This window comes from Gasterosteus aculeatus, chromosome 8 (assembly GCF_964276395.1).
Source record: "Gasterosteus aculeatus chromosome 8, fGasAcu3.hap1.1, whole genome shotgun sequence".
Lineage (NCBI taxonomy): Eukaryota > Metazoa > Chordata > Actinopteri > Perciformes > Gasterosteidae > Gasterosteus > Gasterosteus aculeatus.
The window spans coordinates 11,790,058-11,817,839 of NC_135695.1; the positions used below are offsets into that span (position 1 = coordinate 11,790,058).

Genomic DNA, 27,782 nt, shown 5'->3' on the forward strand with positions numbered 1-27,782 from the left:
CATTTCTTTCTTCTTGCTCAAAAGATGATTTCAACATCTGTCTGTGAAGTATCACATTGCAAAACCCCAGTTTCAATCCAGTTTTATTTCAGCAAAGCTAAAAAGAACACGTCTGAGCCAGCACACACGGGATGGGGCGAGGCTTAGTGTGTTATAGAACAGTCTGAGGAGGAGCATCATAACGTGGTTAAACACTTGAGAAACAGGCAGCATTTACACTGTAAGTAGAAAGATGACCCACATTACAGCATCGACTGGATAGAGGACAGGAAGAACGGGACGCTTTGATGGGACTCTGTTGGGCAGTGATATTAAAAAAAAGCACGCTTCATTCGGTGCTGTAGAGTATAGAACACCAAAACCAAGTGAAGCTCAGGAACAAGGCAGGATGGCAACTGCACTTATTGTGCATTCTACGTCTGGAAAGAGTACACCTCTTCCCGACTGCCCAGACAAAACCCATCCGGGCCGGTCACAAAGACAGGATGACAGCTATCCCGGGCTCTGAGCTGGGGGCGGGGGGGCTAAAAGGTGCGGACCACGATGACGGGTTGTAAGGCCTCCAGGCTAATACCTTCCACAATCACACAGATAACAAAACTCCAACCTGCTTCAAGGAGTGCATTGTGGTCCACAAGTAAAATACCCAGCTGTGAAAACACCCAAGGCAAGGTGACCTCCACAGTCACCATGTTTTCTATTGTATCCACGGACATGTATTATTTTACAGAAAAAAAACAGACAAAGACTCTTTGTTGGATAAACTCATTCTGGTCGTGGAGATTATTTACACACATCATACTGTAGCATTTTTTTCCCTTTCAAGACATGTTTTGATATTTTTCCACAATATCTTTGCTTTGACCTTGATGTGCAACTGAATATCTAATGTTATATTGGGTTTTTTTTTTCATCTTCTGATGACAGAACAGTTAAAACTTAAGAGAAAATCCCATTAGCTTCAATTAGCCAGAAGGTGGTGCTAGATGTAAAACCTTTCTCAGAAACATCCACAACATTTATCCTACGAGCACAAGTGCCAGACTATAATGAAGATGTGCATCTTCACCATAAACACACATCTGCGGGGAATTCTGGAAGAGTTACTTCTGCTTTGTGCTGTTCTGTTCACAGTGCGGTCTTGGTTCTGTTGATTCAAACAGTGTGAAGAAATGCCAAATTGCCCCCATGTGGCTGCAGAGCGGGCAGTGAAACAGAGAAAGTGGGCACTGTGGCTGGCAGGAAGCTCATTGCCATACATAAACCATAATAGTTAGAATAAAACAGTAACAAAAAGCTATCTTTTCACACATCGGGACACACCCTCCAGGTGACGCAAGGCGTGCGCCAGCAATGAAACACTTTTTACGGCTACCGTCAAGACAAATCCCATCTTAAAAACGGCCCTGACATTTTTTTTTGTAATATACAGTACAATTCACACTCACAGCTCAGCATGCATACAAACATACATATAAACATGTACTGCTACACAGTGAACAGCCAGCATAGGAAAGAGAAGGAGAAAAAAACATCAGTATAAAGTCACCTCTCTAACAGCTGGACTGTTCTCACAATGATCAGTCAGTGACTTTCAAATATTTTCAGGTTACACTATTTTCACTCGCACAATCTTTACAATATAAATGGAGTTTGTTTTTTACTTGAATATTTATAATGGTGGGATTATCCATTGTTAGTTAGTTTGTACTGGCTCTGTATACCCAAACACACACACACTCACTCACTTTCACGCACGCACGCACGCACGCACGCGCACGCACACGCACACGCACACACACACACACACACACACACACACACACACTTAGGAGTCCTCGTTCATCTCTTGGCTATCTGTCCTAGCAATTTTCCTTGGGGGGGCCGGACTGTCACTCTCCCCTTGCTCTTGTTCCCTTTTCTTTGCTGCATTCTAGGAGACACACAAGGATTAAACAGCAGTTAAACTACAGTTTATAATGATGCAGATGGCGAATCAATAATAAAAGCCAGATTAATGAAATTATCTCTACAGGAAGGCACATGCTCACCTTTTTGTCCCACTGCTGATGGAGGTATCGCAGGAGGATGTTGGTTTTCTCCGTTACAATAACTGCAGAAAAAAACAGCACATTGGAAAAATATGTTGCCTCATTTATTTAGAGCAAAGTTTCCACAAAATAATTTTACCACCGTTTTTTGAGTTTAGAACTTACTTTGTTCAGAGGGATAATCTCGAGTTGGAAGGTACACAGAAGGCCTCCGATTCTACAACAAAACATATTTTTGGACAATTATCAGTAGTTGTATCCATGGTAAATACTCGTGTGGATTCAAAATGACAAAATTACTGATGATACACATCAATATCATGGGCTACTTACAGAGGCTTTGCAAACAGAGTCAGCATGAAATCTGCTGAAGTTGCTCTTATTGTAGACGGGAAGTCCTTTTAAGAAATCGGCCTGTGGGCAGGAGGGGAGGTGATGAATACAGCGATGGTTTCCTTCACATTACATTTAATTTGACTTTAAACACTGTAATCCAAAATCATCGGACTTTCTACTGCACACGGATATGTTACTTTAGGGAACATACTCACGTGTGGAACTTTATAACAGCACAAGTATCGTGTGGCATCAGAATAAATAGTTTTATATTACAGCTGCTATGCTACAGCCTCAGTAAAGGACTACGGACTGCAGCAGTCACTGAGCCGGTGCTGGGCGTTCCCTCTCCCAGTGACCCGTGCAGGCTACCGGGCCTGCTACTCTCCCTGTGAGGTCCGCGGTAACCCCCCCCCCCAGCCGGGGATGATATCAGATACAGTGCACAGAAACTGGTTGTAAATGAGCCTGTCCAAGCTGAGCAGCTCGGGGACGACAGGACGATAACGACCCGTCCGCGGTGAATGAATGCCCTCAGGAGAGGCAGGTGGGGGGCTAGCAGCTATCGGTTACCCGCAGTCAGCAAGCTCGGTATCACCAAACGCCCTCGGGCTACCGGGGGATCCAACTAGCGTCACAAGCATGGTGTATGTGGACTACATACCTTCTCCATGATGATGGTGCAAATTCCCAACTGTCGAACCCCCCTTGGCTTGGTGTCTGTTGTGCTGGTCGTGATGGCAGGGCAATATGTTGAGGTTAGCCACACTAGCTAACAGGCTAGTAAACCGAAACAGCTGTCCTGTCGGACCCTCTCGGCGGTGAAAACCAGGATATTCACACACAAGTAGCTGGTTCCATTCTAGATCCCAGTGTTGATTAAAAAATGATGTAGACTCAGATAAATTAATCTAGTATGTCATTACATGAGTTAGCAAAGCTAGTTGTACAGGACTTCTTTGGCTAGCATGGTGGCTGGAAGGTAGCGGTGCTACATTGACCACTCCCCGAAGGCACCTATTGGTCTAGCCTTGGTCCCACGTGATACTAGATCGAAATAACAGCCAATCATGAACACGACACATCGTTATATTATCATAAATATTGACTGGAAAATCTCGCTCTCTCCTATGATGAAAATCATTGTTAAAAAAAACATCACCGGCAACTGACCTTACAGTGTTGAGTACAAGAATTATTGGTGTAAATGTAAATCCCACTGATCTGTATCTATAAACCCATGGCAAGCTTATATCGCTGGTTTATTTTATAGTTGAACACACACTGTCTTTAAATATCCAAATATTGTACATGCCAATGCTTCAATCAAAGCACACTGTCTAGACTGTCGTGTCTACCCGATGCATATGAAGCAAACATGTCACGGACACATACTTGGCCAGATTCTGCTTTATTCTGTTCTATAATATTATATTATATTCTAAAACAACTGAATGAACTACAATTTCTTTCAGGACCAGGATGCTACGTTTTGATTAATGTGGTCTTCCTCACACTTCACTGGCACCTCAAACTGGACTTCTTACAAATAGTTACCTAGCAACAACAGCTATGGTAACTGCCTCATCACCAGTTCGTCATGGTGCTGGAGAATAAGATGCTGATAAGCTGGAGCAGCTGTTGAGGAATAAATATTTCAATAGTAACACAGGGATCTTAGTGGAAGCGACATGACAACATGTATTTCATAAAAATCCAAATTGTGATGGTATGCGAGAGGAGGATACTCAAAACTGTCAAATTAGTAAGTGCAGTTGAAGTAACTTTTCAAACATTCAAGTAAAGAAAAAAACGTGCGACAATATTTGTTATTTAACAGAACAACACATTTTGTATGGAGATGACTTACTGTTCTCCAACCCAAGTAACAGCTGTCTGGCCAGCAGAGGGCAGCTCTCCGCGTGTCTACATGGAACCACAATATTTCACTTTGATGGAAAAAAAACGGCCCTCAGACCGGCGCCGTAACAAGCATTTCAACATGGAAGTGAGATGCGGGCTCAGGCAAATAATCTGGATTTACCCGAGAACCAAACAGAGAGATCCGCTGTCAGTGTAATGCTGGCCCCCATGTGGATGCTGACAGGACAACAGAATCCAGATAAATTCGATTATTGGATTGCCTGCAAAGATTACAGCACGCGCACTTCCTCGATGGCTCGAAGGAAAACCACTTTAATTTGACTGTATTTCACGAGGAGTTGTTGGAAATATCCAGGTAAACATAGTTCCTTTCATGTCACTTATTTTACGTGGGTTGTTTGGTTTGTTTTATGATCTACTGTAGATTACTCGCAACATACATACTGCTGTGTATGAAATTAGGTCGCAGTTAAAGGAGACAAGCGGTTAAGTGGGAAATTAAATTAAATATATCTAGAATGAAAAGGAAATCAGCCGCAGAGCTTATTTAGTATGCGATGAAGCCCTGAAAAATGTTTTTCTTTTTGCTCAAATTGGTAATTATTATTATCTGCTTGACGTCTTTTTTAAGTGTCCAATTTTAAAATGCACAGATTACTATGATGTGTGTGAGCTGGGCAAATTGATCCCATCCCAGACCCATAGAGGTGTTAACACAAGAGGACTCAAACTTACTACAGTGCTTCAGCACAATGTCCAAATGTTAAACATCAAACATACCTTGGATGATTGGAAAGTAGACTAACACGATAATGACAGACAGCACTGGGATATTGTTGAACAACGTTTTTCATTTGATAACATTCAATTAGGGAAGCAGTGTTACGACTGTGAGGTGGACAGTTCAAGCCTTGGACCAGCTTTATAATTGGGCTGTAAAAGATAAAGTTGTAGTCCTTTTCCCTTATTAACGCTCGTCATGATGAAAGATTGTATATTCTACAAAACTGAATTAATCAAGATTTGCAATGAACGTGTGAGGTGAGTCTGGACTATGGATTCCCTTTTAATGTAAGAATTATATTACAGGGAAACCTGTAAAGTGAAATCAGAATGGCCTGTTCAGTACGTTTGCACACAGCGCTGAGCAACACTGCTGTTTGCATAAAAAGGATGTGCAAGTGTGCAAGTGCAGTAAGGGTATAAGAAGGGAATGCAGTGTGTCCATAACCCCAAAAGCATAGTGGATGCAGTTGAAAGTGGAGAAAAGATGCAACAAATCACGCAGAAGGTGAACCTGTTGTTGCACAGTGTCACAGTCCTCAAGAGAGAAGAGAGACAGATTGAGTTGTGTGGACTTAGACGAAGAGTATAATCCTCTCCTGCAGGGAGGGGAGCTACGGGAAGCTTGGATAATGACACCAGCAGACAGACTTGCAGACCCTGCCTGGTTGTTGTGCTGTTGCCATGGTTGATAATCAAGTGACAACACAACACATACTGTGTACTGCACCTTGTGTATGAGTATGCATTACACAGTGTCATCCATTCTATGGATATTTACACTCTGCTGCTATGCTTTCATCAATATTGGTTTATAAATAATCAAGAAGACTATTTGTGATTGTAGGTGGATGTAATAAGTAAATATGAAAGGTATCTTTGACGTTAGTTAACAGTCCTTTCAAAACCTCATTACATGTTAAGACTGTCATGAACTGAATATGTGTGTGTGTGTGTATTACAATTCTCATGTTATATACTTCAGCCTATATATAAACCTGCAAGTAAGCTAGCTGCCCTTTATTTTTAACAATGACTTACTCAGCCATTTTTTAAAAAGTACCATTATTGAAGGTTGTTTATATGTGGTTGTGACAGACAGTCACTGCAGAGCGATCACATGGACAGCTTTAACTCAAGGAGCTTCTACTGGTCCCGTCTTTCTACCCTCACAGTCTGCACCGAGGGAAAAGGTTCCTGAGTGGGAGTTGTAATTAGATGCCAGACTGTAAAGGAAAAAGAACGCGTTTGCCCCCTTGAATAATACATTTAAGATTCCTAGATGCTCATTTATACACAATATACACAAAATGGTACAAAGAGAGCAATATTGGGGGAGATGCTTGATGCACTGATATTTAGGAGTAAGTAGTGATGAAGGAGTTTTTCTTTCAAAATAAGTGTTTAATACCGATAAATGTGCACTTTTTGAAACTTAGTTAGATATCCTGGTTAAAACTATCATCAGTTACAAAAGAATTACAACGATGTGTACAATATAAAGTTTTTGTGCTTATTTATCACGTGCTTTTTGTGCTTATTTATCACACACACACACTCATTTGCTTACATTTTGATGAGTTTTTGTCTATTTTTGTAAGGCTGTACACAGTGAGCATTTCAATTTTCTCCTGGTTGTCCTCGTTTTTGATCTAAATTTGTTTAAACTTTTACGTATAGTTGTATAGTACTTGAAGTCGTATTTATTTATTTTGATAAATGCATTCATACATCTAAAGTTTAAAACATATGTACATTTTCATATTGTTATGTTTGTGATAAGCCAGTAACGGCTAATAATAACAGACCGTAGATACATCTAGTATAGTGAGGCTCTATTGACAGAAGAAATCAGATAATTCTTCGAAACTTAATGGTGAACACAAATAGAGTTCCTTTATAGTTTGTGGTCCTTTGGTTTGCTGTGAACGTGTCGATTCATGTTTTCTCTTGAACGTATTCCCTGCAGACTGGCAGCCATGCTGACCGGCTTTATGGAGGGTCTTCTCTGCTGCCTCACCCCAAAGTCGGCTAACGTTGTGGTTCCTGCAGAATCCTCCGAAACCACTGACGGCTATGAGTTTGTTGAGGTTAAACCAGGCCGGGTCCTGCGGGTCCGACACGTCGTCCCCGAGCGGCCGCTGGTGGAGGAGCCCACGGGGTCGGGGGGCACCGTCAGCTGCAAACGAAAGATCACAGTTTATCGTAACGGGCAGCTTTTCATCGAGAACTTGGGTGACGGTGCGAGTGCAGAGCTGAAAAACTGCCAGAACGGAGAGGCGGAACCGAACACCCCCGTAGAAGATGAACTGACAGACTGCGGAAAGTCCTCGGTGCCCGTCAGCATCCCTGAATCCAGGTCTGACTCGGGCCCGCCCGGACGAGAGGCGCCTGCAGACGGGCAGGTTGACCTGCCGCAACCACCCAGGAAACGCAGGAGGAAGCCCAAGCGCACCGTGGTGATCGACTGTGAGAGGAAGATATCGGCCTGCAAAGGGACCCACGCGGACGTGGCTCTGTTCTTCATCCATGGAGTGGGAGGCTCACTGGACATCTGGAAAAGCCAGGTGGACTTCTTCTCCAGGCTGGGCTACGAGGTGATCGCCCCGGACCTGGCGGGTCACGGAGCCAGCTCGGCCCCGCAGATAGCTGCTGCCTACACTTTCTACGCCCTGGCTGAGGATATGAGGCTCATCTTCAAGAGATACGCGCGCAAGAGGAATATTCTCATAGGACATTCGTACGGGTAAATATAAGATCACAAAATTCATTTTGCATGTAGTGGAATTGTCGTAGAGGATTCAGAAGAATATGCTGAGAAATGGTCAAACATCAAAACTGAACCGAGGAAGAAACTTAACTGCATACTTGTTGCCCTTAATATGAAGCAATGAAGGAATGTTTCTCATTGACACATAAAGTCATCAAGTGACCTACATCCAAACCCTTTCCACATATGAACAATCGAAGTGACAGGCAACTACAACAAGAAATAAAAATAACCGCTCTTCTGCCCTCGCAGTGTGTCGATCTGTACCTTCCTGGCCCACGAGTATCCCGACCAGATCCACAAGATGGTCATGATCAACGGAGGTGGTCCCACTGCGCTGGAGCCCAGCCTGTGCTCCATCTTCAACCTGCCCACCTGTGTGCTTCACTGCCTCTCGCCGCTGCTGGCCTGGAGCTTTCTCAAGTACCACACAACGCAACAGTGACAATTTTACCAGCCAAAGCGGTGCCGCGTATAAATATGTTATATAATCGCTGGTCAAACGTTATCCTAACTGATTGTTATATATTTGTAATTGAGTTAAATGTCCTCCGCTCTGCCCCCCCGACAGGGCCGGCTTTGCCCGGCAGGGTGCCAAAGAGAAGCAGCTGCTGAAAGACAACAATGCCTTTAACGTGTCGTCCTTTGTGCTGCGCGCCATGATGAGTGGGCAGTACTGGCCGGAGGGGGATGAGGTGTACCACGCTGAACTCACTGTGCCCATTCTGCTGGTTCACGGCATGCATGACAAGTTTGTGCCCATCGAGGAGGACCAGCGCATGGCGGAGGTGAGTGGACCACAGCAACCCTCAAAGCCCCGGATTCAAACTGATGCTACTAGAGATAATGCTGTGTTAATGCTGTCATGTTGTGAACTAAATGTTTAGTTACATTTGAAGAACCATCCCTATCAAGAATTACAAATGGAGCCATGATATTGGATTCCTTGATAGCTAAGGCCCTAAAGCTTGTCAACATCTCTGTTGTTTTTGCAGATAATCCTTAATTGTTTTTATTGTTTTGTTTGCTAAACGATACAATATATCTACAACTTAATGTCGTCATAACATATTCTCTAAGGTCTCTCCCAATACAAGCTCTAAGGAGCTGTTTGGTCATCATTTGTAAAGTTTATAGTAAAGTATACGATTATCAAATACATTTTTTTAGGGGTTTCAACTGATTAAAAAATCAATTGAATGAATACTGCAACCTCCCACAACGACCTACAATTGCCCGCTGTAAAATTAAGAAAATAAATAATAATAATAATAGATAATAAGAAAAATGATGTTCTATTGCTCTCTCGCTTCAATCTGTCCGTCAGATCCTCCTAATGGCGTTCCTGAAGGTCCTGGAGGACGGCAGTCACATGGTCATGATGGAGTGTCCTGAGGCTGTCAACACGCTGCTGCATGAGTTCATCCTGTGGGAGCCCATCACCCCTCCACCGCAGAAGAAAGAGTCCAAAACACGTCCGGAAACTGCCAAAGCCCAGTCTGAAAACTCCAAAGCTGCATCTGACCCTTCGAACGTCCGACCAGCAACCGCCAGGCCGACCTCGTCAAACAACAACACGGAGGAGAGGCCAAACAAGGCCAAGAAGTGACTAAAGCTTGAGAATTAAAGCTGAATCTCCAGGCGGTTGTAACACCGGCCGTAGACCGGCCGTGCTCTCTGCAGGTCCCGATAATCTGAGCTGGATTTAGCCGTTGAACCTGACGCTGAGCCAAAGGAGCTGGTTCATCTGCAACAGACGAGCTGAATTGAAGATGTGACAGAATACAGGGAAGTCAAGTCTGGGTCCCGGGTACGTAAGCCGCTGGGCTGAAGGACAGAGGTACATGGAGGCTGTGGGTCCATTCTTCACCTGGCAGCTTCCGGTCCTCCAGATACATCAGGGACGATGGAGCTGTGCCTTGACGTCGTTGCCAAAAGATTAGCCCAACATACGGCCATGAGGGCGATGGCCAACATGAGTTGACAACATGAGTTGTCAAGCGGCAAAAGCGGACAAATCAGAAAGTGTTCGCTGCCACAATGACGTCTATATTTAAGAAAGGATAACACCTGATGCCGTGGTCGGACTCTGACAAAATGCAGGATCTGTGTGAAACGTTCTCCTTCTCCACTACCTATTTTACTGCCCTATGCACTGCAAAGCTGCAACAAAGCCAAAACTTTATGTAAACATGTTGGCTGCAAAACTAGCCTCATATATTTGCCTACCTGACGGATAATATACAATGTTGAGCTGGCTGTGAAATCTATTTGTTTTAGTGTGTATAATTTCATTGCATATGGTGATATATCTCCAACCTTCTCATAGAGGGGAGGGTTTTAAATGGACTTTACATATACAAAAGATTGAAAACAAATCGGATGTTTTTCCCATTTAGAAATGTATGTTTAGCATTTTGGCAATTGTAAAGGAGAATATAATGTTTGCATAATATCATAGGAGGTCAAAGATTGGAAATACTTATAGTTATTAGAACTCAATATTTCCTGGATTGGGTTCTATTGAATGTGACTGTTTCACACTAAAGTTTGTTTAACTATGAAGCAATGTGCTGTTACTACATCCTTAATCATTCAAATTCATTATAGTAATAAGTCTACAACACCATTGTGTAGGCAGTTTTTTACTGTTACTGTCAATGCTAGTAGACCTATTTAATGTTATTAATACGCATTAAGCCTTTATTTCTCCCTACAACTGCTATTCCACAATATTTATATTTTTTGGTAAGTTAGCTGTAAAATATTAGCATTATATCAGTGTAAACAAAGTTTTTTTGATGAGACTGTTTTTGTGACCACTGCAATAATATATGGATGTCTTAACATTAGCCAAAATGTTCTCAGTGCTGCAATAGTTGTGGTATTTACAAATTCATCTAACATAGAATCAAAAGTACCGTAATTAAAATACATTGTAGCAGGGATTTCACTGAAAGGAAATGTATTTCTTATGTCAGAGAAATATGAAAGATTTGTATTCAGACTCAAGCTAACAAACGATTATCTTTTATTCATGTGGAATATATACAGATCCTCCTAAGGAAACTTTATACTTCCTATCTTGTTTGTCTTTAAATGTGTAACTTATTGCCTTTGACAAACTGCTGATTTAAAACTGTATCAAGGTAAATTATTATGAGTTTTACACACTTTATTAGTTTTTTTAGTTTTTTTTTAATATTACATTTTATAATATTTCCATTTATTTTGTAACCTGTATGTAACCTTTTTACATTGTTATGGATGTTTTTTTGGAAACAACTGAACACCAGTTGGTGTATAATGAGTAGTATGTTGTTTAGTGCCTTGCCCAAAGGCAATCCGCTATTTCCTGTTTAGGGAACTCCCCCCGTCACATCTTTTGATGACCAATAGTTGACAGATTTTGTGTAAAATATTCCTTAATCCTGATTAATTGTGAGATTGTGAGATCCTCAAAACTGTTTTAACTGTTGCATAAAATGATGGATTAGAGTAAGAGGGAATTTACAAAATAAAGTAATAAATGCAGACAAATTAAACTTTATTGTTGAAATGCATGTACTCAACATACAGAAGACTCACACTCTTCACAAGTCTCTCATGAAATGATGCAGTGAAACACGACAAAATTTAAACTTAGCGACTATATATGTATGTGTATAACTTTAGATGATAAAGCAATCTTAGGAATTATTTAGGGGAATACAGACACTAACCTCAAACTCAACATGCACTTATATAGCTATAAGCATACATTTCTCATCAAGGCGCCATAGTTTGACGACAGCATTTTAGTGAACACAAAACATAATCCTGCATTCTCATACTTTTCCTATTTATAACTTAGAAAATTAATATTTTTGGAAATAGACCATATTTTGGCAAATTCTTTAGCACATCTCAACACAATAGTGTGTGAAAGCTTTACAACGTTTATACATTCATACAGTTAAGTAATAAAAGAAAGCATTCAACTAAAGCGCGTATATTTTCCAAAAAGTAAAAGGCACAACCACTTAGACCTCCTTAGACCTCCACAGTGACGGCGGAGTCCGTCAGTGGCGTTGTCTCTTTTTCAGTCTCCTCTTTTTTCTCTTCCTTCTCTCCATCCACCACCAGAGGAGTGGTCTCTGCCGCCGCCTGCTGGGTATCGCTGGTAGTGACGCCCGGCTGCTCGACCTTCTCCTCCTCTGCCGCCGGCTCGTCTGCTTTGGTTTCATTGACCACCTGGATGGAGTCGCAGGCGGAGGCCTGCACTGCTTTCACTTCACCGTTCTGGACGGGGTAGACCCCCCCCAGAGCCTCGTATAAGAACTGATACTGCTCCTATAGGAGACGGAAAAGCGGAAGACACCATCACGTGGGGCTGCAGAGTAATCCTTTTCAAAATGGTCTTCACAATACACAAATGAAACCACTACAAATCAGCTTTGAAGGAGTCAAATGCAACATTCTGCATCTTTCTTGTATCTGACTCTTCTAGGCCATAAACCTCTATTGTCGTACAACCATTTTTGAAAATAAAAGTCTTGTTATTACTGGGTACTGTTGTTAAATATGAGTCACTCACATAACACTTCACCCCTAAAACAACCACAGTATATAGGAGGTAGTAATGCAGGATTTCCTCTGTCAAATATCAACATTTTGAGTCACTGACGAGCCAGGTGCTGTAACACTTCACACACTGTTTGACGTAAAGCTGTGACACATTTTGTGTTCCTCTATCTTACCAGGTTGGAGAGCATGCCTTGTCTCTCCTTGCGTAGAGTTTTGACCACCTGGAAAACATCCACCAGCTTCTCTGTCTCAGCGCTGTCCATCAGGTTCCACAGAGCACAGAAAATCCCTGAACGGGACGAGCCATCACTGATGACACACACACACACACACACACACACACACACACACACACACACACACACACACACACACACACACACACACACACGGTTTAGATTACATTTTTGCTACTATTTTATTTCTTTGCTTTTTTTTGTAGCAAGCTGCAGCAGATACTCAGCATCTATACATGGATGTTTTTAATTGCCACTGGTTATGATAAGGATTTCAGACAAATGAAATACACAATGCTTTTGCAGATGAATTCATAACTGATGACCATGTTGATCGCTTTATTCCAGACTCAGGCCAGTAAATTGTCTCTCTACAGCATCATTAATTCTAATTGTTGGAAGTTAGAGAAATATGGGCCAATCAAACGATCGTATTCAAACCTATAGCTCATTTAAATTCTATTCTCCATTTCGACTGGAGACAGGAAACTTCCCACAGTAGAGAATCACATACACTCTCCAATCTCCCTTATCTCCCTTGTAAAAACGTGACACTACAACTGTGATTAGCTGCTTCTAATATACGTATCATACATACATTTAATCTGCCCACACTGACAAATTGCGTGTGCTAAAATAAGAATTGAATGTTAACTTTTCTATAAATAGTAGGAGTCACACTTTGGATCTGCTCAGAAACTCAAGGCGCATGGGAGGATTTCTCTTGCAGAGGGTTGTGAGGTTGTCTTACTTGCAGTGCACCACAATAGGGTTTCTCTTCTGTGATTTCATGCTTCCAGAGCTTTTCTTGATTTCCTTGATCACGTCTGTGAGATCCTGAGCTTTCTCCGGCACCTCTCTCTCGCCGCTCGTCCACTTCAGCAGCTGGAACTGTTTCACCGGCCGACTCTCTTTCCTCTGTTGACAGAAGTGGGGGTTTAAGACATCCAGAGACGTTGAAATGAGCGGTCAGATTACAGGCTGATGCTAATAACCATTGGGAATAATCCTGCAGACGTGGTTAGCAGGTTACTGTTGCGTTACCTTGATGTGACGTATCAGCATGTTGCGGCTGATGATAGATGGGGAGACGTCCGTGCTGGCCAGTTCGACCTCAATGTCCCCAAATGTTTTCTTGTCTTTATCCCAGTAAACACAGTCCTGTGAACGAGGGGACACTTAAGAAAACATGTGCATCTCCCATAGAGTATATGCGCCAAGAGCAGTGCGTATTCTGTATGTTAATACAACATTACATGTCACGATATGTGCATTATACTTTACCGTGTCTCCCTCATTGCAGTCAGAGAGCATGACAATAGTGGACACTTTCTTGTGGTAAACCATCAACCAGAAATCAGCCATGGTGTCCGGCAGCGGGGTCTGCGCCGCGAGGAGGGCGTCTGGGCCCCAGTATCCCTGCGTGGGCGAGCAAACACGTCACACGTCTATTGTTGTACAATAGTCAATTCCACTAAATCTGTCCTGGAATTAAACAGGAAGGATGTTGACAGGAGCACAGTTTGTTTTACTGCAATTAAACCAAACCTGTTATTTCTGTCCCGTCGTCCGGGCCAATGTCCGAGTTATGCAGAAAGCTGTTAGCAAATAACCTTAACGTGCCAGTAAAATAACGTACATCTAAGTGGGAGGCATTGACGTAGATAGTGGACTCCTCGTTCTCCTCATCGGATGACTCTTCTTCGTCTCCCTCGCTGGGGTCACTGTCATGACTGCGTCCTTCATCCAGCTTCAGCAGCACTCGGTTGTAGTCATCTGGGGGGAATTAAAAATAAGTATTCTGGTATGTGATTGAACTGTGATGCAGATTATAAGCATACACAGATATGTAACGATTGTTATTCTATAATTGAATTAGTCCCTGTGTTGAGCTTACATGGGATGACAGATGAAGAGCGGTTCTTCTTCTTGTTCTCTTCTGTGATCCCTGTGTTGAATGTCCTCCAGTTTTTAAAGTTGGGGAGCCTCTGAATTACAAGACAAAGACGTGTCACTAGGGATATAATGAAGCTCTGTCATTTCTTTCAAATTTCAATTAGGAGGAAAACAACATTTTGGAGATTTTTAAAGCGATCAGAAACAAGGATGTTGTGGATTGTCATACCTCAAACTCCTCTTCCATCAAGGTGGGTTCATATTCAGAGTTTTTAATTTTTAGCGTGCTGAGGATGCTGTGGATCTCAGACACAGTGATCTCAGTCTCCCCGAACTGATTGTGTTCCAACAGAGCCTGGTGAATCAGGATGTACTGGGCCTGTGTGCACACAAATACATTTAATAAAAACACAGGACATACATTTTGGGACTATAGATAAACTGCTACACAACGCACACCATCGATTGTTTGATCACTATGTAACAAAATGTCACCTCTGCCTACTTGTCTGTGATGTTTTAAATAAAATAAAAAAACAGATCCTCATGCTCATCCAGAAGGCTTTGAATAGTATTACTTCAGAGTACAATAAGCTGGTAATGCTTTATTGGGAGCTGAGATGATTTTATTCTTATGTTTTAATGGTGCTCTATTCAGCCAGTTAACGTAACACTAATGAGACACACACACACACACACACACACACAGTGTTTCAAATATGAGCTATAGGCGGATTTCTCACCTCGACTTGAACCATTAGACATCTCTGTTTGCGGAGTTTAACTACGTAGCTGTAGATGTCCACTTTGCCCTCCGCCTCCAGACCCTCCATCATGGCATCGATGCCAATGTAGCTGCCCGTCCTCCCGACTCCCGCACTACACGTGGATAAAATTGTGTTAATACATGTTGGTACACATCGTCTACCAGTGGCATGTGAAGACGTAGTTTGGAAGCCAATAGCAACTTTTAATCTGCAGTGAAGCATTGAGGTGAAAATACGTTAGTTATGTGACTACGATATATACAAATTGAACAAAACACTATATAGGCTGTAAGGTACAAACAACTACCAAAATCAGAAGAACAATTAACAAAACAGAAGGACACAATTAGCAAATTGTTGATGTTGATAGTTGAGAGCTTGAAGTCACCTGCAGTGAACGACGATAGGGCCGCTGAAGAAATTCTTGAAAGCATTGACGCGCCTTCTGAGTTTGAGGAGGAGATGCGGCTCCCCGGGGACGCCATGGTCCGGCCAGCTCATGAACTGGATGTGCGTCACCTCCCTCTCTGAGTTCTTCTCCCGCTTCTGCAGACAGACACACACACGGTTTTGCAAAAGTACGAAAAGACACAGAATAACAAACATTCAACCAAGTGCATTAGGAGATAGACGAAAAGAAACACTGTTTGAAACGCCGATAGAAAAGCAAGGACTTAAACGTTTAATGTAAACTCACGTTAGTTAGGCTGAGATGGCGGATGGTGTAATCTGGACAGAAGTCCTCTGAGTTCAGCTTCACTATAAACTCCTCAAAGATCTCTGTTTCCCGGTCTGGAGACGGCCAGTACTGCGCGCACTTAACCTTCAACACAATATGTGAGCGGTAAGCAGGAGAGACAGCTACCACACAATTTGGCATTTTAGCAGCACTTTAAGACCAATGTAAAATATGCAGTTGATGCATGTTATTTAAATGCAGAAAAGTACAAATATTCTCCAAGAAATGTGAACACAGGGAACACATGCATGTGTGTGTATATCTGACACAGTAGTCAATATTTGGCCAAGTAGCTTTGACGTGAAAGTGTTTAAGTGACAAGTCAGTTAAGGGAAAATTATAGTTTGCAATATTTAAAGTCAACAAAAAGTTTAATCACAACTTCTTACCCTGTTTCCCTCTTCACAGCGTGTTACCATGACAATGATGGAGGACTGCTGCTCCCAGACCATCCTCCAGAAGTCACTCACAGTTTCATCCTTCGGCCCTGCAGCACATACAAAATACCTCATGGTCTCATCCCAAAACATAGCGGAGAATGTGAAGAGTATAAGAACTTTACTTTACCTTGAGCTGCAATGTACTTTTTAGATTCCTTGTACCCCTGCAGGAGGAAAACAAATGAGGCTCAAGGAGGTGTATAAAATGTGTCTGTTTAGCTCGGGTTACGGGTCAGGGTGACTAGTCTGGCATTTATATGTTTGTTTTGTTTCATAATTCTTATGACTGCAGCAGTAACAGTAAAAGCGTTTTTCATACATCAATGAAGCTGGCATTGATGTAGTCACATCCTGGATCTCCATTTCCGGTGGTCAACTGTACACGGTTATAATCATCTGGTATAAGACAGAAAATGAACAAATAGATTATTTTAACAACCGTTAATGAACGAGGAATGTGTGTACGTTGTCTAGAAATGAAGAAGATGTTTATGTAGACAAAATATCAAATGTAAAAGGTGTGTATAATTTTACAAAATATTTGAATACACATATTAAAGAAACAGCTACCACAGTTTATACAGTAAATGTGTGAGTGTAGTCAAGGCTGCTTGCAACTGAATCACTCATATACTTGTTTTGCTGGTGTTTAATGGTAAAAACAGGGAATAATATAAAACCCCTCAGGTGTGTTGGACAGACTCACATGGCAGGATGTCCACGTAACGGTTCTTGGGGCCATTACAGGACTTCTTGGCCTCTTTCACGGTGTACCTGGAGAAGATTCTCGGGATGCTCTGAAAGCAGAAACAAGTCAGGTCATTTTTCGGGCAGCAATTCTAAAGCCCCAGACACACTTCATATCTGTGATTAATAGTTTACTCAAAGACCTGTAAAAAAGAACAAAAACAAACATGTTCCAAAAATAACTGAGATATCAAATGTACCTGAAACTCTGCCAAGAAAAGTCTTCCCTCATCAGCGAGCTTCCTCTTGTAAGCTTCCAGTAGGACTTCTGCTGCGATCGGCTCGACAGTGAGAAGGTTCTCCTCGTCATCTGCAACAGCAAATCAGCCAGCAGATGAGAAATAAGTAATCCCAACGTTTATTACCAGCTATTACTGGACATTACAGTTCAGGAAATATTCAAATATATTTCTGTGGTTATAGGATTTATTTCTCTTGAAACATGCTTCTATATTTTCTAACAAGGAATGTCCTTTACATCCGTATATTTAAAATTATATAACAATATATTTATATAATATTATACAATTTTGTTTTGTATAAATCATTTGAAAGCAGTAAGTGACAAGTATCAAATCCCCCAAAACTCCTTCAATCATCTAGTTCAAGACGGAATCCAGGATTCTAAAAAAAATACAGAGACAACTTACTTGCTGTAGAAATAAGCATCATGTTTTCTACAAGGTCCCTGCAAAGTACAAAGAAAAAATTATGATAAAATGATTTTAAGTACAGAGTGGAAAAAGAAAGCCGACATCATGTGCTTCATAACATTAATGATGTTTATGTTTGAAATGAAATAATAGTTCTCTTAATGCTACGTAAAGGAAAAGTCATGTATTGGATGTGTGAACATGTGTAAAACAAAGTCAAACTGATAAAATAGATCTTACTGGGAGTTTCTGCGCCTCAGAATCCATATCTTGTAGACGACCAAAAGCAGAGCCACAGACGTAATGATGATGAGGAAGACCAGAAACCCAATGACAGCTTTTTCATTATCTGTAAAGTTATGGAGAAATCATATCAAAGTGGTGGTACAAATTATAAAGATACAAGATATGGAAATGGGTGTGTAATGTCTGTGAAATCAAAATATAACGAAACAATTTGAAACAATGTGATTTGGAGCATAAATTTAAACAGCACTTACAGGAAGTTTGAGCAAAATCCTTCTTGGGTTTGCTGCAAAGTTCCGTATTGCAAAAAATCACCTGGAAACCCCACAAAAGCCTTTATCAGGAATTATAGCATTTGAACAAAACAATGAATAAAGATACAATAATCTTGTGAAACCAGCAATTAGTATGATGCAAACCTCCACTGAGTAGTTCGTTGAGTAGCTCAGATCTTTGAATAAAAACTCGCATTCGGTGCTGTTAAGCGTCTTGGGCTTGGCCCCATCGTTAGAGAGAGTTGCAGTGTATTTCAGTGTCTTCTCAGGCCCATTAGAATACACCCCGTGACGACAAGTTACTAATATCTGGTTATTATCTGTCCGGTTCAGGTGCAGGGATGTAACTTCTTCTGGTGCTAAGAGAGTGAAGAAAAACAACATATTTCCCATCAGATACAACACATTGTCACAGAAGGATTCTTAAACCAGCTCTAATAATATAATAAGCGTGTTGCTGTATTTGTTGTCCTGGTTGTCAATGATCTGATTAACTTTAAAAACAATAATAATTATGAACTCAAAGAAAAAAACATATGAAACATGAATCATTATTTATTATCATTTAGTTATGATTATTATTCTATATTCTTGCATGTCCCTAAATGATTGCTGATGATGGATTCTGAATTTCATGTTTAATGTTTAGGAAGATGTGTGAAGAATCTTAATGTCTGACTTCACACGTGTCATATGTTTAAATAAAGCTCGTAACCTGTAGATGATGAAGCAGGAAACAAATGAATTAGGAAACAGAACAGCATGTACATTACACTTAAAGATTTGGTTTTGTGTCAAAAGTGTCACTTGAAACAGGATTTAAAGTGAATGCACATTATTCAAGTAATGTTAATGCTTTTAGTTTTTCACATTTGTACTAACTGGTTGGAATGTATCTGTCAATATTTACTTGATACCAAACTCCAGACTCTACTCACCACCTGATGAATAACCAGGTCAGAGCTGAATGAAGCTTGTAGGTTTCTATTCAGAGAATAACACGTAAAGTAACCACTGTACTTCACTAAGAGTTGGAGCAGCTTTGTAATGTTCATTCTGTTGTAGGCGTGTTTTAAGAAATATTATTACTAAAACCGTAATAAATAAAAAAATTTACACTTACTTCCAACATCAGTTTTTGGTTTAATAGTATTTCCTGTCGTTGGTCTGAGTGTCTTGTTGTATTTGGTTTGGACCTCACAGTGATACTGAGTGAACGGCTCCAGTCCTGTAACATTACATGTTCTTCCTGATCCATTCTCAGCTGTATGTTTTCCTTTTGGAGCTAAAGAAACAACAATATGTACATGAGTTAATGAATTAATCAATTCATTAATATCCTCTATGTGTCATGAGTTTATGTTAGAAAATATCACCAACTCGCAAGCTAAAGCTTTAGTATAGATTCTGTGCTCGTTGGTAAACAGAAATGTAATAACATTAACTGAGTAGTTTTTATCATCTGAACTTATCAACATCTACGATCAGGCAGTAGGAAGCTTCATGCTAAAGTGTTAGCATGAAGCTAAAGTGTTAGCATGAAGCACTGATTCACAGCATGTTCCCATGTTGAGTAAACCGACAAATAAAATGATCTCCAAAGACAAAAGTCTATTCCTGTAAAATGAATCAACTGATAATATGATCACTTAAATACTTTACTTACTACGTTCTTTGTGAGAACAACTGCAGACATAAGAAAGCGTCTCAGGGTGAGGAAGGACTCCACAGTTCTTACTGCTGGTGTTCCAGCTCAACTGAATGGACGTGTTGGTGGAAGAAATCACTTTGGCGTTTAATGTAAAATCTGTAGGAACACATCAGACATCTGTAACACTGAACTGAACAACTGGAGCTGTTCTTCTCTCCACGTTCTCATGGGACACAAGTTCTTATCACGTCACAGAGAGGAATTGAATATATTATCATACCACAGTCAACCCTGAAGCTGACAGCGGCCGTGTTTTTCGGGGTGACGTTGCCGTTCTGAACCTGACCCGTGCAGCTGTAGTCGGTGAAAGGCTTCAGGTCAGACAGGTTCTTGGTGTTGGATTCACCAACTTCTGTGGAGACACGAGGACGACAGCTTTCCTTCAACAGCTGGTATTTGTGTTCTTTGTCTCAAATGTGAACACATTCACAGCAAATGTGTTAGTGTTGTATTCACAGAGGGAACAAAGCAATTCCTCAAATCTCTCTTGCCCCAAAACCCAACGATTACATTATGTTTTAAATCAAACTGTTACCACAATGTCAATGACAACCTCCAGTCGTTCCACTTACCATGACAGGTGTAACCAACGGTGAGATCGGTGCAGCTTGGAGGTAATTTTGGTTCAATTTGTGCTGGAAGTTTAGTTGAAGCCGTCTGATTTATTTCAGATGAATTCAAGAAATCTGTAGAACAAAAAGGGAAACATCAAATAAACATGATGACACAAGTTCTTCACCACATGTAATTCCAAGCGTATGTACTAATGTACGTACCAACAGTGATGCTTCTGGTGAGATTAAAGGAAGTCCGACAGTTTTCTGAAGGGAAGGTTGTAGTTAAATCTGTGCATATGTCGTTGTAACGAGGTTTGATGCAGAACGTCTTATTGTCACTTTTGCATTGCTCAGCTGGAATGTTATATGATGTTGACAGAGATGAGCTGTCCCATTCACTCCGGTAACAAACGTATCCAGACATGCAGGTGCCATTTTTAACGTCATATTCACCTGAAATAAACAAGTGAAATGATTTGCACACAAACGTATGTTGGTCTCATTTCATAGATAAAATACTTTGAAATGTTTACTCACTCATTCCGAGGGTCGTGTTTGTACTTTCAGCTCCACAAGGCTTTTCTTGGCCAGTACTGTCAGTAAATGTCAGATTGAGTACATATTCAGTACACGGCTTCAGGTGTTTGATTTCATGAACGCTCTGATTGAAGGTCGGATTGATGGTTTTGATTGTTTGGCCCGTTTCTTTTAAGTTGATGGTGTAGTTGGTGGTTGTAGGATCCATTGACACGTTGACCATGAAGCCAGACAGGATGTGTGTGACAATGTAAGAACCTGAACACAAAGTCATGTCATGTGTTATGTCATCTTAAATCTCAAACAGATGGTTCTTTTTGTTTTCTTAAACGATATAATTAGTGGTCTATGAGTGTAAAGATGAAAATGATGTATTTTGAAAATAATACTGATACTCACACTGTTGAGGTTGAGGACCTTGTGTGGTGGATGGAGAACACATTCACATAAGATTAGAAAAGAAATCAACAAAATATTAATACATGATTTTACAACTTTAACACCTCCAAAGCCATTTTGAGGGTTCCTTATGAACTTCTAGTAATCTATTCCTTAGCGCTGCTTGTGTTAGTAACTGTTGACTATACTTCTGTAGATAAATGTCTTGTTAGAGTCCTTGAAAAGACATACGGTGCATGTAAGGATAGACATCCAACCTGAGGTTGCAGGAGTCACTGTGGTGTTGGAGGTGATGATTGGAGGCTTGGGTTGAGTGATGTTTGTTTGAGGGATGTTTGTTTGAGGGTTTATTTGCTCGGTGGCGTTGGTTGCAGGTGAGGGTGGAGGTGAGGATGGAGGTGAGGGTGGAGGTGAGGGTGGGAGAGAGGTGTTTGCAGGAGGAGCAGTGTCTGTAAGATGGAGAGCATGCTGAAGGTCACCTTCAAGTAGAAATACTTACTGTCTTGATGTAATGCATAAAGCAGCAATATGATGCTGAATGCAACGCTAAGGTTCCCAATTCAACTCAGGCGGAATACATTACCAGCCGGGGGGAGTAAATTGGTCGTGGGATTTGGGGAGTTTGAGATGCTGCTTGTTGAGGTGAGTGCAGGTATGAGGGTGACTGTTGAAGGCGTGACAGTAGTTGTTGTCACGGTGCGTGGAGATGAGGAGGCGACAGATAAACTCGTCATTGTAGACAAAGTGGAATTTGTGGTTGTGCGTGGAGGTGAGCGGGTTGAAACATCTGTGTTCCAAGAAAACCAAAATAAGATCAAAAACAGTCTCAATACCAGCTCGTACTTCATCAAAGTATTGTGTAGCATTTTCCCTCCAATCATCAGGACCACATGAATCCTGTTGCCGCTCTCTTGATAAACACGCTGTTATTAAAGAGTATGTGATGAGACTGAGCCTGATATGAAAGACAAATTCTACTTTAACTTTGTCTCACAGATTCTATGGAATGAACTCTTGTTTTATTTACAGAAAGACAGAGTCTCTGCATAAGATGGAAACAAGATTTCAGAATTTTTTTACCGCCTTGGAACTTCCCCATTTAAATACTTACATACAGACATTTAGGTTTTCTGATATTAAATATCATTTTCTTACATTTCCAGAACAGTGATTTATTGATTCATTTGAACCACATGTTAAAGTCAAAAGTTTACATAAATCAAATTTGGGATGAATCACTTGACCTCATATAAACGTTTAGACACCTTAAGAACAGAAAAGGAAAAGATCTGAATTGAGACTTTTGTTTCCAGTTCGCGCTGCTATATTATCAGACCACATTCATTTCATAAAATTCTGCTGGCTTCGGTGCTGAAGAGATAATAAATACATAAATAGAGTGTGAGTTGAAGATATTGCACAAGGTTCAGCACAGCTGGTGGCGAAACTATATTTCTAATAATCATAGTGGTCATTATTTAATGTTTTATGTGCGTTGGACACTCACCTGCTGGCGTTGAACCTGCATCTTGACCTGCAAAGAGAAACAATGATCATAAATCATAAAAGCTGTTTTTTCATGAAGAGTACAGTGCAGCAAACAGAATATTCAGAAAATTAAAGAGACAAATAACTTTAAAAACTGTCATTTAGTTGTTTCCGTTGAGTCTTATTAAAGTGTGCACCTTATCTGACCGATAAAAAAGCCTCCCTGCACGGCCTGAAGCATTGTCAGGTCAAACAGAGCACGGCAACCATTTTCATCTGAACTGCATGTGGTTGCTACAACAACGCTGCAAGGAGCCACATTTGCTATTTCAAAAGAAGAAAACCACAATTTCCTCCTCGGCACTGAAGCCTAGAACCTCTCCGCACTTGAACATTCATGTTCAGTTTGCATAGATCACAGACAGACCTTCTCACCTCGCTCTTAATTACTGCAAAGAACAGCTTTTTTTAATATACTTCTACTTTTTAACAAAGTACGTATTCTGAAGTTATACTCCTTTTAAATAATGAATAAAACATTGATTAAAAAGGCTTTTCTTTGTTTTGGTCTGTTTTCTCACGACATTTTTAGAATGGATTTACTGGGAACACATTGGGGCTGTTTTGTCCATTTCTTTATAATAATAGAAAATGAGGGGTGAGGTGATGGGGAGATTCACACTCAGGATGTGGTTTTGTGCACTCTTGTTTCAATATACCGGCAGATATGCTCGCTCTCTGCACTGACATTTCCCAATTCACCGTCGTTGTGACTCATTTGAATTGTTTCAGTAAAGGTGTGAGAGATGCACTTGCTCTTTATGAATACATCAAGCCATCCAGCATGTATCTTATCACGAAGGAATCTTTTTTAATGTGAAACAAAAATGACATGCTGTGACTTCCGTCTGTTCACGATCACCAATGTTTTTTGTCTAAGTTTGAGAAGAAGCAGAAGTAGAAAAAGGGAGACAAGTCGACCATGACAACGTATCAATAATGTTACAATTTAGTGACATTAAAAGCCCAAATGCCTGATTTGTTTAACATTCAGTAAAGAATGTCTGGATCTCTCACGTATCTGTTTTCTGTCCACCAGTTAACACTAATAGGTATTTTTATCCGCCCTTACTTTCTTCTCCTGTTTTGCATTAACAAGCACGCACATGTTTAACATTTCTGACCTCACTTCTTCATTTTGCACACTGCACTTCCCTTTATTTTACAAGTTCTCAAGTCCTTTACTGGTGCTCTGTCTCAGCCTACTTGGTGCTCTGCTCTGCCAGGAAATGAAGGAAACTCGGAACGGAACACGGAAGTGGTCGACATTTTGACAAGTCTGCTCTGCTACAGCTAAATAAAGCTTGCAACTAGTTTTCGTGTGTACAGATAAAGTGCTCTCACATTTTCTGCTAATTAGTATCATTGTAAAACACAATACTATGATACAAGTACACATTGCATGTCAGAAGTATTTACTCATTAATAATCTTCCTTCGCAGGTGAAAGTTTCTCCAGAAATCAGAAGCCATTTACTGCCACATATGTTACACATAGAGGAATTTGACTTGGTGCAATATAAGAAGAATACAATATAAGACTAAAATAAGATACATTAAAATAAGATACAAATACACAGGCAAGAATTAACAATACAAACAAATAAGTACGTTAAAACACGTATGTAAATCCATATGTTTCCATGCTGAGAGAAACCACCGTGCAAATGTTCCCGGGTATTAAGTATTTGGGTCATGGGGAACTTAAGAGACCAAATGCTGACGGGAAATAACTTTCTGTGGCGGGTCCCGCTCGAGGGAAGCGGCTCCTAAGAGTCTGTGAGAGGGGTCGGCTAATATCTTTAGAATGAGATTTGTAATAACTAAATAATAATAATACATAAATATTATAATAAAGAATGTAAGATCTGTAATAATGTATTTTTTACGCTAAAAATAAGTATTATTTTTACACTGAGGCATCTGCATGAAGTTAGTAATGCCACTTTTTAAAAGCACTATTACAATTAAAAAGCTGTATAATTAAAACTTTTTCTCTTTTTTATTTTACGTATGAGATTACATGATTATCAGGCAGAATTAACTCTCTATGAGATATATTGTTATGCGAAATATATCACAGTTTATTATGATTATAGATTTTTTATACTGGTTGTACTGGTTAAATTTGCTATATGAAAGGTAGTGGCCAATAGTATAAAATACCATGGAGTTAAGTACATTAGAACAGTACTGGTGTACTGTGTTTAAGTAACTGTAATACCAAACCACAGTTATGCGTTATGATATTCATGTAAAAATAACTCAATTGAAACAATATGAATAAAATCCGGTCAGTCCTTAGTGCTGTTACAAAATATTGCTACTTAACTCTACAGTGTTTAAATTATTTTTTTAAATGCAGGTTAATTAAAAAAAAACGCATATATGAATAAAAATGTTAACACGACTGACACATGTTGACCCTGACGGACTAGATTGAAGGGTTCATTCAGCACGAAGGCCGCTCTGCTGAAAATAGCAGACATTTTTTGATGTGCTGAAAAGTACCAGAACGCTGAGTGATGCAAGAGGCAGCAAGTTGGGTCTGAACACACACACACACACACACACACACACTATCAGATATTAATTGCATTCAATACCTATGGTCACTAGAGTTGAAGTGAAGAGCTTTGCAGGGACACACCCAGAAAAAAAAATCCTCTCATCTCTGATAGAAAATCCCCCCCCCCCTCCCCCCTCCTCACCACCACACACACACACACACACACGCACACACACTTATAGACACATGCACTCGCACGATTGCACTAGCATGCAGCCACTCACACCCACAGTGTCAAAGCAGAACAGAAACATCTTTGCAAAAATTCCCATAGTATAAAATGAAATAGCAGGTTTTAAGACCTTTCTTATTAACATCTCTTTGTGATTGAACATAACAAATTATTTTGCCAATATACAAAGCTGTCACTTATCCGCTTCCCCGCCACTTACCCGACATCACACATGTGTGACGTCTTGTGTTTGGAAAGTTAAAGAAAGGTGAAGTAACACAAACGGAGGCACAACTTAAAGACGTGATATTCTGTAGCTCGTCATTTCTGCCCTCAGTTTTCACTTAAAATGTTTTTTATTTTGTGAAGCGATCTTGTCCGGTTTCAAGTACAGTGCAAATTGTCAAGCGTCTGCGCTGACTGATTCCTCTCTCTATCTGAGGCACGGAAAGTGTTCTACCTTTTCTCATGAGCACTATCAACAATATGCTACCATTTTAAAAACCCAACAAGTTGTAAGAAGACAATAAGAGACCCCATAACCCACAGCTGAATTACTGTATTCCTCAAGAAGAATTTCCAATGACAGACACAAGGTCACAACGTGTTAAAACACCAACGCTTTCCCGTTCCTTCATGAAGAAGATGAAGATGGCTACTTACAGTTGGCTAAACAAACGATCCCGGCCCACAGCAGCAGCATCTTGAGACCACAGAGACCTGCCATTCCCAGGAGTTAGGGTGTGTACGGCTACACACTCTGCAGAAGAGTCCTGGAGGGCGCCGACGGGCGGATATTCACCAGCCAAACCACGGCCGTGTTTCCACTCCTTAGCTGAATTTGAAGATAAAATAAGTAGAAATATTTTAAACTACATTAATTTGATGTATTAACAAAGCTCGCGGCTTCCTGGACTTGTTCCCCAAACCTTAAACCTCTCCTCTGGGCCAAGTCTAGCAAGTGGGAGGGATGTCACACCAAAAGAGTCAGCCTTTACCTTACATCGAGTGACAGGAAGTCTCATTTCAGCTACGCCACCAAGAACAGGAAGTCATCTAATCTTCGCTTGCTTCTGTGAAATCCTTCGGACTTATAAAAGAGAAGAAGTGAAGTTTGGCTTCAGGCGAAGCCTTTTTACTCAAATGTTGAGCTTTAACGTAATAGGCTTTTTGATTCATGCTTAAATCACAATGTTATTAAATTCACACTTTTATTCTATATCAACAGACAGATAAATGAAAGTAAATGTTGAAATTAAAACACATTCAGGTTACTCTTCTGTTAGACTGTTTGAAATGCGACTCGATGAGAATATTTGACGCCAGCCGTACTTTAGTGAAACTTCTCAGGGCTCCTTCTCTGTCTTGACTCCTCCCTGTTCTAAGCTCGGAGGCCCACACTCGTAACCAAATGCTCACGAGGAACTAGCAGTGCAATGTGCAAGAACAAAGATGGCGTCTGTCTTCAACTTGGCTGTCTGTTTTTTTTTTTGCTCTGTGTCCAAGCACAGCAAAGACTAGTGGCCATTGGCTCCAGAATATGTCTGCTGTTCCTTCTGTGTGCTTAATAAGGGATGTTAGATCTCTTCAAAGCCATTGATGGAACACGGTGTTTGATCGTCATGCTCTGCCCCAAAATGCTTACTTGTGTTTACACGCACAAGAAAATAGGGGATGAAGGAGGAAGGAGAGGAGGGGAGAAACTCTCCGGGGAGCGAGGCTCACACACTGGTTGGTGAGCTGGTACGAATCTGGATGAAACACCGACAGCTATTTCATGCAGTACATGAAAATGAAACATGCAACTAAGCAGAGCCATGTTTGACTTTAGACAGTTACTTGAACTTGTAGTTATACAGTGAAGACTATTTGAATCTCCCTCGTCAAGTAGGGACAAGAAC

At 40.7% G+C, this 27,782-nt stretch overlaps 3 protein-coding genes across 8 annotated transcripts; 1 reads left to right on the top strand and 2 right to left on the bottom strand.

The window, feature by feature from the left end:
- Positions 1-1,601: 1,601 nt before the first annotated feature.
- Positions 1,602-3,402, bottom strand: dda1 (DET1 and DDB1 associated 1). Of its 2 annotated transcripts, none has more exons than XM_078108202.1 (6): positions 3,052-3,402; positions 2,385-2,465; positions 2,217-2,268; positions 2,052-2,113; positions 1,818-1,933; positions 1,602-1,759 (listed from the first exon to the last, which is right to left on the bottom strand). In XM_078108202.1, exons 1-5 carry the CDS (start codon positions 3,058-3,060, stop codon positions 1,829-1,831), a joined length of 309 nt encoding a protein of 102 aa, XP_077964328.1. In that variant the 5' UTR covers positions 3,061-3,402; the 3' UTR covers positions 1,602-1,759; positions 1,818-1,828. The 2 variants fall into 2 exon arrangements, with proteins under 2 accessions (XP_077964328.1, XP_040040029.1); XM_040184095.2 differs by having other exon boundaries at positions 1,814-1,933.
- Positions 3,403-4,361: 959 nt separating this feature from the next.
- abhd8b (abhydrolase domain containing 8b) lies at positions 4,362-11,364 on the top strand. Its single transcript, XM_040184091.2, has 5 exons — positions 4,362-4,626; positions 7,024-7,800; positions 8,077-8,247; positions 8,396-8,612; positions 9,152-11,364. The coding sequence occupies exons 2-5, from the start codon at positions 7,034-7,036 to the stop codon at positions 9,431-9,433; spliced, it is 1,437 nt and encodes a 478-aa protein (XP_040040025.2). The 5' UTR covers positions 4,362-4,626; positions 7,024-7,033; the 3' UTR covers positions 9,434-11,364.
- Positions 11,355-27,258, bottom strand: ptprc (protein tyrosine phosphatase receptor type C). Of its 5 annotated transcripts, XM_078108196.1 has the most exons (33): positions 27,214-27,258; positions 26,880-26,971; positions 26,545-26,716; positions 23,101-23,127; positions 22,177-22,380; positions 21,851-22,042; positions 21,594-21,611; positions 21,195-21,452; positions 20,877-21,110; positions 20,673-20,786; positions 20,321-20,452; positions 20,056-20,196; positions 19,513-19,674; positions 18,534-18,748; positions 18,369-18,429; positions 18,109-18,217; positions 17,866-17,903; positions 17,416-17,525; positions 17,175-17,265; positions 16,788-16,864; positions 16,596-16,632; positions 16,418-16,515; positions 15,987-16,112; positions 15,678-15,835; positions 15,266-15,401; positions 14,752-14,901; positions 14,524-14,614; positions 14,266-14,402; positions 13,911-14,045; positions 13,671-13,787; positions 13,378-13,544; positions 12,564-12,699; positions 11,355-12,156 (listed from the first exon to the last, which is right to left on the bottom strand). In XM_078108196.1, the coding sequence occupies exons 3-33, from the start codon at positions 26,606-26,608 to the stop codon at positions 11,857-11,859; spliced, it is 4,035 nt and encodes a 1,344-aa protein (XP_077964322.1). In that variant the 5' UTR covers positions 26,609-26,716; positions 26,880-26,971; positions 27,214-27,258; the 3' UTR covers positions 11,355-11,856. The 5 variants fall into 5 exon arrangements, with proteins under 5 accessions (XP_077964322.1, XP_077964321.1, XP_077964320.1 ...); XM_078108195.1 differs by lacking the exon at positions 27,214-27,258 and having other exon boundaries at positions 26,811-26,894; XM_078108194.1 differs by lacking the exons at positions 26,880-26,971; positions 27,214-27,258 and having other exon boundaries at positions 26,545-26,864.
- Between the last annotated feature and the right edge of the window lie 524 nt (positions 27,259-27,782).

What these genes read in the sequence shown, in the direction of transcription:
- dda1 (XM_078108202.1), bottom strand. An exon ending in ACTCTGTTTGCAAAGCCTCT is followed by an intron (nt 2,269 to 2,384) that starts GTAAGTAGCCCA and finishes GTTTTGTTGTAG; the next exon opens with AATCGGAGGCCTTCTGTGTA. An exon ending in AGATTATCCCTCTGAACAAA is followed by an intron (nt 2,114 to 2,216) that starts GTAAGTTCTAAA and finishes TTTTTTCTGCAG; the next exon opens with TTATTGTAACGGAGAAAACC.
- abhd8b (XM_040184091.2), top strand. Translation starts at nt 7,034, where the DNA reads ATGCTGACCGGCTTTATGGAGGGTCTTCTCTGCTGCCTCACCCCAAAG. An exon ending in CTCATAGGACATTCGTACGG is followed by an intron (nt 7,801 to 8,076) that starts GTAAATATAAGA and finishes CTGCCCTCGCAG; the next exon opens with TGTGTCGATCTGTACCTTCC. An exon ending in CTGGCCTGGAGCTTTCTCAA is followed by an intron (nt 8,248 to 8,395) that starts GTACCACACAAC and finishes CCCCCCCGACAG; the next exon opens with GGCCGGCTTTGCCCGGCAGG.
- ptprc (XM_078108196.1), bottom strand. Translation starts at nt 26,608, where the DNA reads ATGGCAGGTCTCTGTGGTCTCAAGATGCTGCTGCTGTGGGCCGGGATC. An exon ending in GATCGTTTGTTTAGCCAACT is followed by an intron (nt 23,128 to 26,544) that starts GTAAGTAGCCAT and finishes TTCTCTTTGCAG; the next exon opens with GTCAAGATGCAGGTTCAACG. An exon ending in GTCTAATGGTTCAAGTCGAG is followed by an intron (nt 14,902 to 15,265) that starts GTGAGAAATCCG and finishes GTGTGCACACAG; the next exon opens with GCCCAGTACATCCTGATTCA.